The sequence below is a fragment of the Physeter macrocephalus genome, chromosome 2 (assembly GCF_002837175.3).
Source record: "Physeter macrocephalus isolate SW-GA chromosome 2, ASM283717v5, whole genome shotgun sequence".
Classification (NCBI taxonomy): domain Eukaryota; kingdom Metazoa; phylum Chordata; class Mammalia; order Artiodactyla; family Physeteridae; genus Physeter; species Physeter macrocephalus.
Genome location: NC_041215.1, coordinates 207,907 through 227,376, shown reverse-complemented (window position 1 = coordinate 227,376; position 19,470 = coordinate 207,907). Strand labels below are relative to the sequence as shown.

General features: G+C 36.5%; 1 protein-coding gene across 7 annotated transcripts in view; it reads right to left on the bottom strand.

Moving 5' to 3' along the window:
* RARS1 (arginyl-tRNA synthetase 1) overlaps positions 1 to 19,470 on the bottom strand; it is a 35,234-nt gene that overhangs the window by 14,697 nt on the left and 1,067 nt on the right. For 6 of the 7 annotated variants that reach the window (XR_003682495.2, XR_003682496.2, XM_028497222.2 and 3 more), the window contains exons 2-12: positions 18,659 to 18,793; positions 15,331 to 15,519; positions 14,278 to 14,386; positions 13,490 to 13,590; positions 12,929 to 13,050; positions 11,861 to 11,981; positions 10,276 to 10,405; positions 9,170 to 9,274; positions 5,657 to 5,835; positions 5,188 to 5,297; positions 2,796 to 2,901 (exon numbers count right to left, since the gene is read on the bottom strand). Coding sequence is in view for 5 of the 7 variants with exons in the window: in XM_028497222.2 (XP_028353023.1) it covers positions 2,796 to 2,901; positions 5,188 to 5,297; positions 5,657 to 5,835; positions 9,170 to 9,274; positions 10,276 to 10,405; positions 11,861 to 11,981; positions 12,929 to 13,050; positions 13,490 to 13,590; positions 14,278 to 14,386; positions 15,331 to 15,519; positions 18,659 to 18,793 (1,407 nt within the window). In the remaining 2 variants the exon portion in view is untranslated. Of the gene's footprint in view, positions 1 to 2,795; positions 2,902 to 5,187; positions 5,298 to 5,656; positions 5,836 to 9,169; positions 9,275 to 10,275; positions 10,406 to 11,860; positions 11,982 to 12,928; positions 13,051 to 13,489; positions 13,591 to 14,277; positions 14,387 to 15,330; positions 15,520 to 18,658; positions 18,992 to 19,470 lie in introns of all 7 variants that reach the window. The other variant, XM_055079596.1, reaches the window with a different exon arrangement.

The window sequence follows — 19,470 nt, the reverse complement described above, 5'->3', positions numbered from 1 at the left end:
TCTGTACTATTTTACAATTTTTGGTATGTCTGAAATTATTTCAAAATGAAAAGCTAAAAGAAAACTATGATTAAGGTATTCAAATAATTAGATGAGAGACAAAATTGGATGAAAAGTAAAATTTCAATAGACATTTGGAATACAGAACAGCAAAATATCTGAAGTAGAAAAATATTCAAAATAAAGCACGGAGAGAAGAAAAGTGAAAAAAAAGTGAAAGACACTTTGGGAGACAATCAAAAGTTCTAACATAACATATGTACTTAGAATTCCAGAACAGAATGGGGCAAGATGCAATATTGGAAGAAATATGGCTGAGAATTTTCCTAAAGTGATGAGGAACCCAACCCACAGGAAGCTCAGCAACTCCCAAGCAAGATAAGTACAAAGGAAAGAAGGAAACTCCCTAACTCCCACTCCAAACCAAACCTAGGCAATAAAAAAAAACTGCAGGGAGGAATAAATTTTACAGGAAAGGGTAAATATGTGGATAAATATAAATGAATAGATGGTCTAAAACAAACACTGTACAAAAGACTTGAACGGACCCTTCACAAAAGACACCCAGATGGCCAATAAGCAATAGTCAACATAAATTACTCATCAGAGAAATGCAGATTTTAACCATAGTGAGATACTAATACACATTCACCAGAAAAGCTAAAATAAAAGACTCACAAAAAGTTATAGTGGAAGATATGGGGCAACTGGAACAATCACATATTAGTGGTGAGAGTGTACAACGGTTACAACTCTCCTTGGCACAATTTTTAATAAAGTTAAGCATAAGCCCACCCTACAACCCATCAATGCCATTCCTAGATATACATCCAAGAGAAAAAGTGCATGTACCCATAGAGTGGCTTGAACAGCAATGCTGAAATCAGCTTCTTATTTGTAATAATCAACAAACAGAAACAACCCTAATGTCCATCAACAGAAGAAACATAATACTATTATCTAGGGACTTCCCTGGTGGCACAGTGGTTAAGAATCCGCCCACCAATGCAGGGGACACGGGTTTGAGCCCTGGTCCGGGAAGATCCTACGTGCCGCGGAGCAACTAAACCCGTTCACCAAAACTACTGAGCCTGTGCTCTAGAGCCCATGAGCCACAACTACTGAGCCCGTGTGCCACAACTACTGAAGCCTGTGCGCCTAGAGCCCATGCTCCGCAACAAGAGAAGCCACTGCACACTGCAACGAAGAGTAGCTGCTCGCCACAACTAGAGAAAGCCCGAGAGCAGCAATGAAGACCCAATGCAGTCATAAATACATACATACATGTTATCTAGCAATAAAAAGAAATGAACTACTGATACACCTGGAAAACAGAACACACGTTATGATTTCATTAAAGTCCTCAAATAAACAAAAGTGATCTATGGTGATAAGAAACTTTCTGGGGTGATGGAAATATAACTTGATTGGTTGGTGTTATCATGTCTATATATATGTGTGTGTAAAAATTCATCAAGCTTTACATTTTACTGTGTGCAAATCAAAAAATACTAGCTGAGGGCTTCCCTGGTGGCGCAGTGGTTGAGAGTCCGCCTGCCGATGCAGGGGACGCGGGTTCGTGCCCCGGTCCGGGAGGATCCCACATGCCGTGGAGCGGCTAGGCCCGTGAGCTGTGGCCGCTGAGCCTGCGCGTCTGGAGCCTGTGCTCCGCAACGGGAGAGGCCACAGCGGTGAGAGGCCCGCGTGCCGCAAAAAAAAAAAAAAAACAAAAAAAAACTAGCTGAAATGGCCAAATAAATAAGAGTCAAAGCAGTTTTTGTTATCATGCAGACTAAACAAATTGATTAGATGACAAAATTTTCCATTTTTCATCTGATTGTGCCATTTGTGCCTAGGCCAGAACTGAAAGGCAAAACCATTCTGGAGATACCAACTGGGTATACCTGACAACCACCTACTGGAAATAGAGAAAAAAAGTATTTTACATTTCATTTTGCTAACAATGGAAAGGGAACAGATGGGAAGAATGTAGCCTTACAGCCTGCCTTCATGCTCTCTGGATTATCAGTGATGTACCCAAACCAAACAAGAGCGTGTGTTCCTCAAAGAACCTTTTTTTTGTTTGGCTCTTTGATGTCTACATTTCTTCCTATTCTGTGTCTCTTTTCTGTCATTTTACTCTTCTGTTTATAGTAATTATGTTCATTCCAAAATACCACTTGACTTGCAGGAGAGTAAAAGACCTAAGACTCTTTGAATCTCAATCCTTGACATCTGTTATTCCCATCTTAAAATTTTTTTTGATGCTTTTTTCCCCACTTTGATGCAGTTCCTCCAAATTCCACACAGATCCAACCATAGTCCTTTCTAAGGGTGCTATGAAAGCCCATCATGTTTCCTACTCTGATGGCTCGTCAGTGGCCGAGTGGTAGGTGTTTACTGCTATGATCATTCTACAAATGCTCCCAGACAAAGGAGCTCAGCAGACGTACACTCTAATGTAGGCTCTTCATTCAGACCGTCTCAATCTTCAATATTCTCCCATCACTGGTTCAAAGCAGTGATAGGTGAACTGCCAATAAGAAGCAGAGATTCTATGCCACATTAACAAAGGCGGAAAAGGCCATGGCCTTTTGTAATAGCCAAGAACTGTATTTTCACAATAAATACTCAACAATTCAAGAAACAAATTGTGCAATAAAATCTGAGTAATATAAGCCTGTCAAAAGTGGACTGACATCTTATAATCCTTCCCAGTTCTCTCAATAAAGACAAAAATAAAAAACTACAACACAATGCATGCTACACAATACACAAATAAGTCTTTGGATTACCTTGTCTCTTTCTTTTTCCTTCAATTTGTCCATGGAGCGTTTTAGTCCTTCTTCCAGAAGGTCTATGAGGCGCACTGTTTCACCTGATCGTGTTTTAAACTTCTTCCTAATAAAATTTAAATGTCCCAGTTAAACAGATTTTGAAGCAGACCTTCCAACTTAGAAATCTTTGAAAATTAAGGTTTGGCACTGCCTTATTTAGCTGACAACCAGGGAGGATGCCAAAAGAAAGTAGATACAGTCAAGTGTCTTTCATCTATTAACCCTCAACTCCAAGCATTCTATGCTTTAGGCTCCTAATAGCATTCTTTACATGTTCACCTTGAATATATTCGCTAAAACAGAAAAAAAGAAGGCATCCGTTAATTTGTTCATTTTTCTGAACACAAAGTTTGGCTCAGTTGTTTTACCTTCTTAGAAAATTATTAATTAATTACACTTTTGCTTCTAGAATTGCTTGGGAAATAAGCAAACTCTTAACTGGAATCTTACTTGCATTTCTCTCAATAGTAATTCCACCTGTCCAGTGGTAACCAACCCTAAAAGCATATCGGAATCAGCCTGAGAACTTTAGAACTGGATGCCAGGGCCCCATTCATACTACTGAAATCAGAATCTCTGTGGATGGGGCAAAAGTACTGATAAGCACTGCCCTGGGCAACTGCACTATTAAAAAGCATTTCATGAAAATTGGATTTTACCTATTAAAAAGAAGTTTGCAAGACATCCAAGTATATGATGTCTTTTTCTTTCTTTTTTTTTTTTTAAGTTAAAAAAATCCTTCAATCCCAATAACGGTACAAAGGAAGCATGTTTTTCTATCTAACACAAAGTCTGCCAAAGTAATTGTGATACTTCCTGTTAAAGTTATATGTTCAGAGCTGCCTTAAAAAGGATCATCTTGCCCTTCATTATAGAATTAAAACTCCTTTATTATTCCAAAAATACATTAAATACTTCCATAGCTTTCCTTATACCATCCCCTTCCTTCCTTGAATGTTCCAACAACTTCCAGACCTTCTGTGTGATGAAATGATATCCATCATAAAGCCTAGCCAAAATGCTAAGAAAGCCTTCCTTAATGTCTCCACTTTGCAATAACTGGTCTTTCCCATTATTCCCTACCTGCGCCTGCCTTGAATTTTTGTTTTTTTGTGTTGGTCTACTCCTCTGACCAGTGGTTCTAATAAGAGGGATGCATACCCGAATACCAAAAGAGCTTTCAAAAACAGATGCCTAATACCCATTGTAGACCTAATAAGTCAGTAACTCTCCTGGTAGGGCCTGGCATGTATATTTTAACAGGCTCCACAGGGAACTGCTCTGCTTTAGATGACAGGCTTCTTCAGGAAGGAGGCCATGTTTTATGTTATCTTCATATACACACTGTGGAGCATCCAGCCAATGAGGTGCTCAATAAACAGGAAGATGATCAAATAAAATGATAAGTTATTTACTGCAAAAAGCCTTAAAACAGAAAAATTCACTAAAAAATAGATGGCAGAATCTGAGCATTTTAATGTCAATATTTAAAATATGGTAGGCTGCTACTGGCTAACTATCACTGATGTTATTTTTCTTTTTTATGGTGTAGGACACCATAGTTACATGATACTGAATGCAGAAATATAAAACAACAACCAAAAAAAGAAGTAAAAAATCCCTTAGCCATTACATGATAAACAAATTAAATGCCAATATATAAATACTGGTGATAAATATCAGACATAAAAGGCAAATGTGTTTTCTCCTAACTGTAGGAATAATCATCTAAATGTTAGTCAAAAAAACCAATAGTTAGGAAACTAAGACACTATAAAGCAATACTAACACATGGGTTAGTTTTTCAGCTCTTTCTTAGGACCATGAAAACCATAGTAAGGACCCAGTGTCTTCTAATTACAAAAAAGCGCAGCTATACAGAAGAGTCATATATTACAATTAAATGTTTGATCTAAGATATTTGGTCTCCATATAATCTTGTATCTAAAATAAATACCCTGATACCCCTAGCCTGCCTTTTACATGCTTAATTAGGGCTTTTGTACACTGGCTTGTTAAGCATCTTGAGCTAGCTCATGCAGTTTTTAGAAACATCACCCACTTTTATGTGATGGTAGTATTTAGGCCGTGTCACCAAATCTAAAATGATATGGTGATTAAATAGCTAAGTGATCCTAAGACAATATTAAATGTAAGATGTTAAAAATTTCTCTAAATTCTCCCTAAAAGGCTACATTCTCTGACAGTGATAAGACATAGGTACAAAACATCTCAGCTGCGTACACCACTACAGCATACGTAGACTATGGTATCAAATGAAATATATCCTCTTTCAAAGAAATCTGGGGGTCAGGTGTGTCATTTCCACCTTCAAGTTTTCCAGACTTACTTGTCTTCCCCCAGCACCACACCAAATCCAGCATGAGACACTCGAGTTACTTCAGGGTCATACCAACCAATCATTTGAGCACCACCAAATACTGTCTGGAAGTGTAAAGACTACAAAGAAATAGCAAGAGAAAGTTACTTGCTAAACTTTCTAATTAAAAAAATGACTTAAAGCTCTTCTGCTTAGGAATAAAAATTTGTAAAATTCAAATCACTCCCACACTTTGTAAGGCAAGTAAAGTTGTAAAGCTCTTCTTTATTCCTTATATATGAGAAAAGGAACACCCTTTCAGTTTACAGAGACAAGCGGGAAAGCTGAGAAGTGTACAAGTTTGGCCAAATCCAAACCCTGTTCTTTCCCTTATATTACATTACTTTTCTGAATTTCTGTAGGGAAATTTATAGGGTCTTATAGGGCCAAATGCCTCACCAATCAGACAATGTAAACATATACAAGTCTTCAAACTCACTTGTCCATTGTCCACCACATAGATGATCATATCTGCTTTTTCCTCAAATAGTCTTTGTTTAATAGCAGCCAGGTCAGATGTATCATAGGTATAACCTCCATCTGATTTTACTATGGTTAATGGTATGGAACATCCTGGAACAAACACAATCTTTCTGCCATCATCCACTTGCACAAATCCTAGAAGAAAAAAACTTTATTAATAATGTTAAAAGAATATTAAAGGACTATAAATGCTTCACCATTATAGGATATTAGAGAGCTCAAAAAAAAAAAATCACAGGATTTTTTTCCTCAATGTGACCTAGTATGAGCCTTGGAAAATGGCTATTGTCAAGGTTGTCTGGGCATCCAGGGTGTGTTCAGGGCACAGGTGAGATATCCTGGCAGTTTTCTGGACTAACGTTACACTTGACTCCCAAACTCTTCATAGCGCATCCCATTGGAGCCCACCTGCTCAGCAGACAGAACACGGAAATCTGTGCTTTGTTTTCAAGCTGGAGTCATAGCCTTCCTTTGGGAGAAGGATGCAGTTTTTATCATTACCTCTTAAAATGTATTCATTCATTTACAGTTTTAAAGTTAAAACTGCAACAGAGTTCAGGAAACAAACATGGAAGGATTTAGCATTTGGAATGATTAGTGAAAAGTAAAAATAAAATCATGTTCATACACTCCTGATGAAAAAGACAAAATTCTTGGATGCAAGAAGGGACAGGAGAGTACATGATGGTAAAAACAGCTATCTTTGAGTGCATGCTACTATGTGCTAAATACTAAGCCTTAAATTCAACCTTCACAATAACTCTATGCAGTAAATACTGTCATTACTGGGGTTTTTTTGTTTTTTTACACTTTAGGAAACTGATGCTTGGTAAGGTGAAGGCAGTATAAAATGCTGGTTAAAAACAAACTCTGAGGGCTTCCCTGGTGGCGCAGTGGTTGAGAGTCCGCCTGCCGATGCAGGGGACACGGGTTCGTGCCCCAGTCCGGGAAGATTCCACGTGCTGCGGAGCAGCTAGGCCCGTGAGCCACGGCCGCTGAGCCTGTGCGTCCAGAGCCTGCGTTCCGCAACAGGAGAGGCCAGAACAGTAAGAGGCCCGTGTGCCGCAAAACAAACAAACAAACAAACAAACAAACACACACTCTGAAGCCAGACTGCCCAGGTTTGAATCTCAGACTTATTAGCTATGTAACTCTGGGAAGTTACTAACTTCTCTGTGCTTTTCTCATTATTAAAATTTCATTATCTTAAGTGTACAAATAAAATATGCTAGAGAGGGTAGAGAAAAGGGAACCTTCTTACACTGCCGATGGGAATGTAAATTGGTGCAGCCACTATGGAAAACAGTATGGAGGTTCCCCAATAAACTAAAACTAGAGTTGCCATATGATCCAACAATCTCACTCCTGGGCATATATCTGGACAAAACTATAATTCGAAAAGATGCATGCACCCCTACCTTCACAGGAATGCTATTCGTAATAGCCAGACATGGAAACAACCTAAACGTCCATCAACAGATGAATGGATGAAGAAGATGTGGTACATATACATAATGGAATATTACTCAGCCATAAGAAAGAATGAAATATTGCCATTTGCAGCAACATGGATGGACCTAGAGATTATCATACTAAGTGAAGTCAGACAGAGAAAGACAAATACCATATGATATCACTTATATATGGAATCTAAAATATGACACAAATGAACCTATCTACAGGACAGAAACAGACTCACAGAGAACAGACTTGTGGTTGCCAATGCAGGGGGAGGGAGGGAGTGGGAATGTGGGGTTAGCAGATGCAAACTATTACATATAGAATGGGTAAACAAGGTCCTACTGCACAGCACAGGGAACTATAGTCAACATCCTATGATAAACCATAATGGAAAAGAATACGAAAAATATGTATTTACACACACACACACACATATATATATATAACTGAATCACTTTGCTGTACAGCAGAAATTAACACAACATTGTAAATCAACTATATCTCAATTAAAAAATTTTTTTAAAAATTCATTATCTTAAAAGTATGGTCCCTAGGCTCCAGAATGTGACTAACAAATACCATTTCTCATTCAAGGAACCAAGTTTCCTTGCAGATATCAGATTGGCTGAATCCAGATCTAAGGCAAATGGTCGAAAAACATAAAAGATATTAAACCTAATTTACAATAATGCTAAAAACAATCCAGCTGTCACATCTGGAAGATATTAAGAAATTAATTTATTATTCTGAAAATTGATAAAGAAAGAAAAATAAAGGACCAAGAATTTATACTGTTTGTTTTCTATGAATTGTACCTCAGGATAACCAAAATGATTATGTGACAAAGTTCTGCACATGAGAATTCCAGGTAACAAACAAAGGAATGACAGAATGCCACCGTTTTCCAATCTCTAATGAAATAATGAAACAAATTCATGACAATCAACAGCTGCTAAAACCTCTAGGGGAAAGTCTAATGGGGAAATTAAAGGATAGATCAGGCTGACAACACCTGAACCCACTAATTCATCTTATCATAATAAGAGAGCCAACCAAAAATTGGCATTCTTGCAAATAAACAAGACAAAACAAAAAAGGGAAGAAAAGAAAAACACAAACCAGAATTTAATCAAACCTCTTTAGAAAATACAGAGTAATTGTTACATAACACCATATGGGAATCTCTGTAAGACAAACGGCCTAGTTTCTTCAAATAAATGAGAGGGCTTCCCTGGTGGCGCAGTGGTTAAGAATCCGCCTGCCAATGCTAGGGGACACAGGTTCGAGCCCTGGTCCGGGAAGATCCCACATGCCGTGGAGCAACTAAGCCCGTGCACCACAACTACTGAGCCTATGCTCTAGAGCCCGTGAGCCACAACTACTGAGCCCGTGTGCCACAACTACTGAAGCCCATGCGCATAGGGCCTGTGCTCTGCAACAAGAGAAGCCATCACAATGAGAAGCCCGTGCACTGCAATGAAGAGTAGCCCCCGCTCGCTGCAACTAGAGAAAAGCCCTCTCGCAGCAATGAAGACCCAACGCAGCCAAAAATAAATAAATCAATAAAATTTTTTAAAAAAAAATTTTTAAAAAAATGAGAAAAAAGGATGGGGCTAACAGAGAGAAACCCATGACCTACAGAATTTAAACAAATGTGCAGACACTGAAAAAAATACTCATGATTAAAAAAGATTATGAATCAACTTGGGAAATCTGAACCCTTGACTCACTATTTAATATTAAGGAATTATTAACTGTCATGGAATAATAATGGTATTGTGGTTTTGGGGTGGTATGAAGGGCCTGTTGTTTCAGAGACAAACCAAAGCAGTTATACATGGAATTATATAAGCAGTGTATATAGGAAGGTATAGACATAATAAGATCGGCCTGCAGTCATAATTAAGTTGGGTAACAAGTGCATGGAGTTGGGGATCACTATAATATTCCCTCTGCTTTTGCCTATGTTTGAAAATTTGTATAATAAAGTTAAAAAAAAAAAACTCACCTCTATCTTCAAACTCCTTCACAATATCATTCATCCTATCTTGATAGAAGGATTCTCCCCTCTCTATTAAAGAAATGTCCAACGCCTCATAGATTTTATTAAACTCTAGGGAAAAAGTTACCAAATAAAGAAAACGTATAATTTAAGCAAATAGGAAACATGCATCTTACCTTAAAAGCAATTTATTATTTAATTGAAGCATTTGGAAGGAAATTAATTACATGAAAATGTATGAAACAGAGCATTACATACATACTGCCACTTTGAAAATTTGGCAAGAATATAGCAAGATACACATCAAAATTATTAATAGTGGGTAGGAATACAGATAATGTATTTCCTTTTTTCCTGTCTACATTTATTTTGTTCCTGCAAGGAACAAATACCTACTGTAATTTTTAAAAAATTTACTCTTAGAAAATGTAAATGAGAAGAAAAAAAGAAAAGCCTTTCCTATTTGGAAATCAACTGTTTACTGAATTTTCTTATATAGTTTTTTTTCTATTTTGTACCATTTATCTGTTTGTCTAGCCACGCATTAGTGACACAAGATAACCTACAGTAGCACAACACATTTTATTGCCTAGTGTGGCAAAACAGCCATCAGCCTTTTCCAAAGATGTACTGGCTATTCTTGTTCATTTATTCCTCAAAGTGACCTTTCCTATTCCTCAAAGTGACCTTTCAGATTATGTTAAAATTGTCTTAAAACCACAAATGAATGTGGAGAACTAAGGGATTCTGCATGACACTCTATCCAAACATTCTATTCCATCCTTCTGTGTATTTCCCTTCATTTTAGCCCTACACATTCTTGGATAGACTTATTCCTAACTATTTTTATAGCTTTGGATGCTACTGTGAATAGCATCTTTTTCTACTTTCTTTCCTAACTAATTTTTCCTGACTTCTGAGAAAGTTAAATTTTGCATCTGCCTGTCTTTATAAACTTTCTTTGTAGTTTCAACTTCAGAAAATACATAAGAAAAATAATCTATTTGCTAGTCCTTGAAAATTTAACATGTCATTCAAGGTCAATTTTGAATACTCAAGAAACTATATGCAATAGTATCTGTTAGATGAATGAACAAAGCCCAGAAACTCACCTTGGCGGGAGACATCACAGATAAGCTTCCAAGCTTTTATGATGTCTGGATTTTTACTCTGGAGTAAAACAACACACTGGTATGCTCTCTTCTTAAATTCCTCCTCGGTATCAAACCTCTTCTTGGATTCCTGTGTTTTTTTTTAAAAAAAGGTAAGGTTTGTAAAAGAGTGACTCCCATATTTCTAGATAAAAAATTTGTAAATTTCTCAAAAAAAGACCTAGACAAACCCCACAAATAGACCAGAGTGAGGAAGTAAAAATTCAGAACACCAGAACAAGTGCTCTATCTCAACAAAGAGTATTGTTACAAATGAATGTGCCAATAAAACCCTGTATTTCCTCTGAAATAATTTTTCTTAAAAATATAAAATTCTCACCACAGTGCTACCTCTACCTTTCCAATTCACACCAATGCTATGTTCCAGGAGAGTAATAATGAATAGCTAACAGATGAGGAGGAATTTTCTGGGCTCTATTTTCCATTCTGGATAAGCAATTTTTTTTGTAATTAAAAATAAAACTGCTTTCATTGTTTTTATATCTGTTTTGAAAGCAACACATGCTTACTAAAAAAATATATATATATTGTTAATCCCACCCCAAATTGACCAGCAGTAACATTTTAATGGAAATTCTAGACATTTCTTTATAATTACAGATCTATGTGTTTAAAAAAAACTGGAAATATATGGCTTTTCTTTTATCTTGGTTTTAAAATTTAGCAATGTATTAGAAACATTTTATTGCATTAATAGATTTGCCTCATTATATGCAGTGCACAGAATCCCAAGAGACTGTAAGTTAGTTCACCCATCTGATATCAGTAAACAGTTTATTTTCAATGCTTTCATTAGAAAATACATACCAAAAGACAAAAATAACTTCAAAAAACCCAATAACAACCAACCAAAAAACCCACAAATGTTTACTTTTTAATGCAGTAATCCTATTCTTGGGATACTGTCTATCCTAAGGAAACAATTTTAAAAAGGAAAAAGACCTACATATATGAAGTTTGAGGTCCCCCAAAATGGGGGAAGAAAATCCAACAATAGGGAGTGAAATAAACTTTGGTCCACAAATCCAAAATAATGTGCTGTTATAAAGTAACATGAAGAGTTTGATAAAATGTTTAACAGGCAGAACACAAAAATGATATTATAACCACAAATGATATAGTAAGTGTTTGAATGTTTGTATACAGATAAGTAAAGGAGTCACACTAATTGATTTAAAATTATGGTTTATGGTAAACTGTCTTTAAAAAACTGTTTATATATACTTAACAATGCTTTCAAAATATATAAAATGAAGACGACAACTACAGCATCAGAAATTTTTAAATATTAAAATGTATTTTGACTACCAAACTCCTAAATTCACTTAAGAATGGGTAATGTGGTAGAATTAAATTTTTAACATACACCAATAAAAAAAAGCAAACATGATGTGTTAAGGAACAGAGAGTTTAGCAACTGTTGTAACATAGTAGCTTCAAATACCATTTTAAACTCTCTAAGGAAAACAAATAATTGTGATAAATGATAAACACACAAATAATAGAACAATAAATGAAATCAAACCTTATAAAAAGCCTGAAGATCCCCAATGGGAGGTGAAACTGTTAGGTAATCCGGAAATCTGTCTTGCAGGTGAGCAATGAGCATGCCAAACTGGGTTCCCCAATCTCCTACATGGTTTAATCTAATACCAAACCCAGAACATAAAATCACTTTAAAATGATAAACATGGTTAAATTAGAGGAATTATATTCCATTAGGAACCACTAACATTAAGTGCTAGTACATCACATTTAGTAATATCTTTTTATGGAGGTGTTTCCTCAACTGGTCTGAGAGGCAAAGACCAGGTCTGTCGTGTTTAGCATTGCATACCCAGGAATGGAGGCTGCAAACAGCAGGCCTCTAGGATTTGCTGAATGAAGTTCCTATCAATGGACTGTGATCTGTTTACTGTGTAGTTAACTGGGACAATGGCAGCTGGGCCAATGTTGGTCATTACCACAATTTTATGAAAATTTAACTTTTCAACTAATTATCTTAGGGTAATTAGTGGTTCCCAAATGTCAATGGACAAAATTCTTCAAAATATGTCAATCCAACCACTTCTCATTCCTCACGGCTTTCATCTAATCTCAAACCACCAGATCATCTCTTAACTGGATTATTAAAACAGCCTTCTAATTCATTACTATAGTTCTCCCTTAGTTGCCCAGCTTCTTCACAGAAACCAGAGTAATCTCTAATTAGATTACATGCCCTACTAACTAAGACTTTCCAATAACTTCTCACCGCACTTAATAAAATCCCAATTTCCCACCATGGCCTACAAGGCCCAGCGCAATGTTTCTTGCTTACCTCTCCCATGAGAATATATACCCCTAGTATACATGAGGCAATCAAGAAATATTTGTGGAACAAATTGGGGAGCTTTTTCCTTGGTTCCGCCCCCTACCCCAAGTCTTAAAAGCTGTTAGTCCAGAGGAGGGGCCAAGGACATAATTTAAAAGCCTAATGGGTGATTATGAAGCAGAACCACACTGATGAATCACTGATTTAGTCAAAGATTCTTTCTCAAGTGACATTTTCCCTTGTCTATAGAAATCTCCAAAGAAAGCCAAGAGTACATACCGCAGCACGTTATATCCTGCAAACTCAAAGAGGCGGCACATGCTCTCTCCTATGATCGTTGACCTGAGATGGCCTACATGCATCTCTTTAGCTATGTTGGGAGAGGAAAAGTCAACTACAACCTAGGATAAATAATTAAGATTTTTTTTAAAGGGGTATAAACATTTTATTCTGCTAACACATTCATTAATAACATTTAATAATAAACTTAAGACTTAAACAGCAGCTTGCATTGTAATTCAATTGTGTTAGGTTTTCTGATGAAACCTGTCCATTATTAACTGAAAAATAATCAAATTTGTTTAAACAAATTCTATTCTCTAATCTATTCTCTATTTCAGAGATAACTCATAAATATCGGTTGGCTACCTCAAATGCTTTATGGAATGAAAGGAAAAATCACATAGCAATCAAGACCCAGGGGAAAAGTTACTTCCCAGTTATGTTCATAATCTCAAAATATTAATGATTAAATCTCAGTATAAGAAGTAAAAACCATTCCTAGTTACAACTAACACAATTCTAACGTATTATTATATCAATCAAAAATTGTATATATACCTTTTTGTTCGCTCCAATGGCAGGTAGTTTAACACCATTCACCAAGAGGTTGGTCAACTGTTGTGATACAAAGCCCTTTCTTAAGTGGACATTAATAAAACCTAAAGAACAATAGAGAAAAAAAAATCAGACAGCCTCCAAACTTGAGGATTGCTCACCCCCAAAGCCTTTCTCAATTTCACTTATGCTGGCTCCAGAGCTTTAGTCTGGTTCTGGCAAAACTTTTCAGGCTTCCAACACCACTTGGGGCCTTGGCTTGAGCGCTCCTGTAAGTTCCCTGTTTCAGCATCTATTTCAAACCTTCACCACTCTCCTGAAAGCTTCTTACTTAATTCAGGGCCCCTTCACTCTCAGCAAATGATTTGTTTACCTCTTAACAGAAAAGAGATGATTCTTTCGTACAGAATACCTGCCATGATCTATCTCCTTTTGCTGATGAAAAACTAAGCCAGAGGGAGATAAAGTAACTCATCCAAGACCAGGGTGGCTAAGTCTAGTTTAAAACTACAGTTTCCTAACTCTCAATCTAAGGTGCTTTCATCATCTTGTTCAATATACAAGTTATAACCCTATGTTTATATTTAAAATGGTTTTCTTGGGAATTCCCTGGCGGGCCAGTGGTTGAGACTTGGCACTTTCAATTCTGTGGGCCGGGGTTCAATCCCTCGGTCAGGAAACTATTGGTAAAAATCCTACAAGCCGCGTGGCACGGCTAAAAAAAGTTTTCTTATTTCTAAAGGACTCAGAAATCAATACAACTACTTAAGAAAGATAATATTATGACATACCAGGACCAGCAATTTCAACTTTTTCAATATATTCATTGTCTGGGAGGTGTTTGATAATGTTTCCAGCAATTTCCCTTGGATTAACTTTCTGTTCCTTGGTTTTGAGCATCTATAAAACATAAATGATTCATTACACAACAGGTTTCAGCAAGGTACTAGGAAATGCACAACTGACAAAGCATCCGATGCATATGACATAGACCCATCAAAAGGCAGAAAAGCAGAGACCAATGACCTTGTAAAGGGATTGATTAAAGCATCAGGCATCAAAGTGCCAGAAGGAATAAAAAAGTGCCAAAACCACAGGACCTCCATTTGAAAATAAGTTGCCAAAACTATCTAGAACTTTTTAATGAAGTTTAACTTTTTAATGAAGACTTCTAAAGACTTCTAAAGTCTTTAGTTATAATGCCAGGATATTCACATTCCTAATTTGCAAATATTCAGAGTTGAGTAATAAATAGCACCCTTATAAACTTAACCCAGCGTAGACACATAAAAATTATCTAGAAAAAAATCTGGTCTCTTTAAATGAAGCCTTTCTATTCAGCAATGAAAAGAAAGCAAAAAGTCCTAAACCAGGGGCAATAAACTACTAACACATTAGACAATGTAGCTATTAAAAATAGGGAACTCCTCTGACTGAATATGAAATACACAAGCCCACCTCAAAGACACATCTCCATCAAATATTTGATGGGAATGCTGGTTCTAGAGAGCTAACTTTTAATCCCTCAACAATAACACAAAGCCATCCTGGACACAAAAGGAGGGAAGTGCCAAAACAATGCCAACTATTACCCTTAAACGTTGAGAATATATATATATATATATATATATATATATATATATAAAATATATATATAATTTAAATATTCAAATTAGCGCTTTTTAAAAATTAAAAACATACATTCCCTTTCTTCAAGTTTTTCAGAACTGTGGAAAATGTTTTCACTGAGGATACAATTTGCTATTATTTATGCAAATGGTAATGATAATTATAATGCTTAAGAAAATCAAATCACCAAGAATGCTTTATAATAATATAATCACCTGAGAGATACCCATAGCACTATTACATTGATAGTCCCCAAACTTGGGCTGTTGACTTGGTGTCACTATCAGTGGAGGATTTTCCAAATCTGGATAGGCAGCCTTAATGGCACAACCAAAGACCTCTTGTAGGCAACTATTGATGTTAAGCATATTTTTAGTTGGTTTGCTCCTTTCTGCTTGAAGACTCTGTAAGAAAAGAATGAAAATGTCAATAAATTCTAAATTATCATACAAAATGTTCCCAAATATTTTGTGAAACCTTGAAATGTCTTCAGAAGAACTGAAAGGTAATATACACTGATAGTGTAATGCTCTCCATACCTAGGATACGCTGAGAAACATTAATAGGAAAAGTCTATCCCACAGCATCTAAGACATACATGTAAAAATGTCCTGAGTACTTTCTTTCTACAGTTATTTTATCAGAACAGAAATTAGCAATAGAGAGTAAGGGGCTGATTGGATTTTCTCAGCTTCCCTAAAGCACTGAGAAAATAATACAAAATAAATCCTAAATAACTTCTTATCAAATGCCGGAACTGAAAGCTCTATGGACAAAAGAAATAAAAAAATATATTCTCTCCATTAAAATGCTGACCCCTTCAAGGCATGAAATGACACAGATAAAAAATATTGCTGGGCAATATTAATATAACAGAATAACAGGTTGTTTTGTCTTACTGTTATTCCCATGTTGGACTACTACTACCTCCTATTTCTCACTTTCTCTGAAGTGGAATATACTCATTTAAGATGGTGTAGAATTAATTAATTACCTCTATTATTGCACTTTTCATACCTTCTCCAAATTATCTGTATCACCAGACTTCTGAATGCAAAGAAAGTGTCCTATTTATGGCTCTACACGTGGCACCTATAGCATTGTACCTGCCATGTAGCAGGTCAAGATGACTGGTGACTGAACACATATGCTCATAATGGAATACAAATGAAAATGCTGTTACAAAGTAATCACAACTTTACATCAGTCAAAATGCCAATGATGTGCAATATGAATGGCAACAATAATGAAAACTGTTATTCCAGTAGTACTGAACTGAGTACTACTGAGTAACTTGAGTCTCAAGAACTGAGTCGAGTGCTTTATTTATTTATGTGCATTATTTTACTTCATCTACATAACAAAAATTCGGTTTGTGACTACTATCATCATTTCCTTGTGGGCTAGAGATTAAGTAACTGGCCAAAGATAACAAATGCAAGCGGCAAAGTCAGGATTCATGGTCAGTACTGCTGGAATGGAGCATTTCAAGTTCTTTGCTTCCTCGTCACCCTCTCTACCATATGGAAGAAATTATATTCTTTAAACTCACTAAAATACTGATTTAAATTTTTAATTAGTCAATAATTGACTCCTCTGTGATGACACACTCAAAAAAGGGGAAGATATGCTTTCCACGATCTAAAGATTTCCAATAACAAATATTGGGTTGGCCAAAAAGTTCATTCGGGTTTCTCTCTAACATCTTAACGGAAAAACCCAAACAAACTTTTTGGCCAACACAATACTAAAGTTATTTAAATATGATCCTAAGACCCAAAACCAATTGTAGATAAATCTCAATCTATTTTTAAAGGCTGGGAATATCAGTATATATGTATGGATGTGTGTATGTTTTTGTGTGTATGTATGTAAACACACGTATATGAATCCATTGTACTTGATTTCTGCACCATGCAATTAAGTATTTGTCTATAATTAAATACTTTTCCCCAACCTGTTTCATATGTGCAAGTCTTTTCTCCCCTAAAATGCTAAGTTCCATGAGGTTAAGAAATATTACATATGGTACAAACACCTTTGCTATAACTCAATATAAGCATTCTGAAACACCTCATATTATGCAAAAAAAAACAAAAAACAAAAAAACAAACAACCTCCTAAAACCAGCGCTTATGAGAAAATTAGCATCAGAAGCAGATTACTCAAAATCTGTGATTTTGTAATAAGAGCACCATCACATAGCAATCTTAACATTGTCACTGGTGAAAAACGTACCCGTAATTCTAATAAGTACTAAGTAAATATAAGACTTAATCTTGGGGGGCGCGGGGAGAGAGCTCAGTGGGAGGGGGTATAAGGAAGAGTTGAAGCTGTTGAGTTAATGAAAACAAGGGCAAAAATGCCTCTGAGACAACCATCCAACACGTGTTTCTAACTCAGAGCATGTGGCCAAAGTGAGCCAGAGGAAGAGGGTAGGGAGAATGGGCATCCCGCACTGTTTATTCTTCTGTGGCTTGCTGTTCTCTGTTGTGTACCTTGTATTCAGTGCTGTTACTCAGTAGGGCAAAGTATCTATGAAAGAACCAATATGCCTTCCACATTACACTGACAGAATTCTCCTTATTTACAATTAGAGCTAGTTCCCATTATGAAAATGTGTATTAGAATACATTGTACTTCCTTTTGTACCTTTTCCCTCCTAGACTCTAGCAGATATTAGGCATTTAACAATACCTCTGAATTGAAATAAATATAATAGGGAAATGAGTAGAAATAAGTGCAGAATGAATGAGGTCATCAGAAAGGTGAGATATTTTGGGGGCAATTCCACGGAAAAGGAATTTTGTGATTTTAGAAGACTCAAAGCTATTTTAAGCAGAAAAGATCACAGTAGGTAATAAAAAAGACTTCACGGGAGTGGGGCAGGCAGAGTCTAAGATGAATGAATGGGGTAAGCTTTGGAAAAAAGGTATAATGCCAGTGCAGCCTGACTGAAAGTAGTACACACACAGGAGAACAATTATGGGAGTGAAGTCATCCTCTAGGATGTGTCATCAGCAGACCTGAAAGGCAGGCCAAGAAATTAAAACCCCAACTGAAGCAAGCTCACTATGTTGACAAAACTTGTAAACCCTGTTAGATCATGAAGTCATTAAATAACCAGTACAACACAAGCTTCATGGAAAAAAATGTTCTGAAATACTAAGTGGAAAAAATATATATGACGTTGTAAAATACGAAAGTAAAACTGTACAGTAACCAACTTAAAGCAAAGAAGGGCTGTGGGTGTATTTAAAAATATTTCCATTCGATAGAAGCGATTATGTAAAATTAAGCTGGCCAAACACTTAGTATGATGAAACATTTCAAAGGGCCCTAGAAGGACAAGTGCAATTTCTCCATTATCTGCACCAACAACTTAGTCCTAACTTGTCTCATGCAGGAAGAAAGGACAGGGTTTCTTCACTCCTTTTTCCAAATTCCTCAGGGCATGCTTTCAGAATCTTCAATAACAAGGATTTTTTAAAAAAGACACAATAATTTAAATTGCAGAATGAAACCAGAACCCAGAGTACTCACCTTTTGAAGGATATTCAGCCGATACTTTAATTTTAAATTTTCTTCCCGCAACTGTTCCAAATTTGAAGCAGCTTCTGAACAGCTGCGGTTTTTCAACCGATCAATTTCAGCAGTCAGAAACGTAATCTCTTTCTCCTAGGAAAGAAAAGCCACTTTGTTCGGTTCGTCATGACTGATGACTCCCACGACGTGATAAATTGTACCACAGGCTTACTTCCTCCTTTCCCCTCCTCTCCACCTGGGTATGGCAGAGGTGATGGGAATGAAGGAGTTTCCTTTGGATAAGCTGTGATTTTTCTTCCTTGAGGTTTCTGATGACATTACGATATTATCCTTGATAAGAAAAAATGAAGCATGTGTGTTGGCGGGGAGAAACAGGAGTGTTAAGCATGCACGGGGATAAGCTTCAGATCGCTTGTTTCTTTTTTTGGCTCAAGTGCCACCCCTTCCGCCTTTTCTGAGACAAAAGGATTTTCCCATTTTTTCCTCTCTTTGTTTCCAGGGTCGTAGGTCCTAGACTAGATGTTCTCCTCCAACTAAAGACATGTCCAGTCAAAAGAAAATCAAGCTTCCAACCTAACTGCATTACTAAGGGAGGCACGCCCTCACTTTAACTGTCAGATTGTCTACCTGGACATAACTACAGCCGAAAACATTGCCATAAATGAGCATACATTATGTTCCAGGAACTGAGCTAACACTTTTCAGAAATTATCTCTATTATTCTTTTTTTTTTTTTTTTTTTTTTTTGTGGTATGCGGGCCTCCCTCTGCTGTGGCCTCTCCCGTTGCGGGGCACAGGCTCCGGGCGCG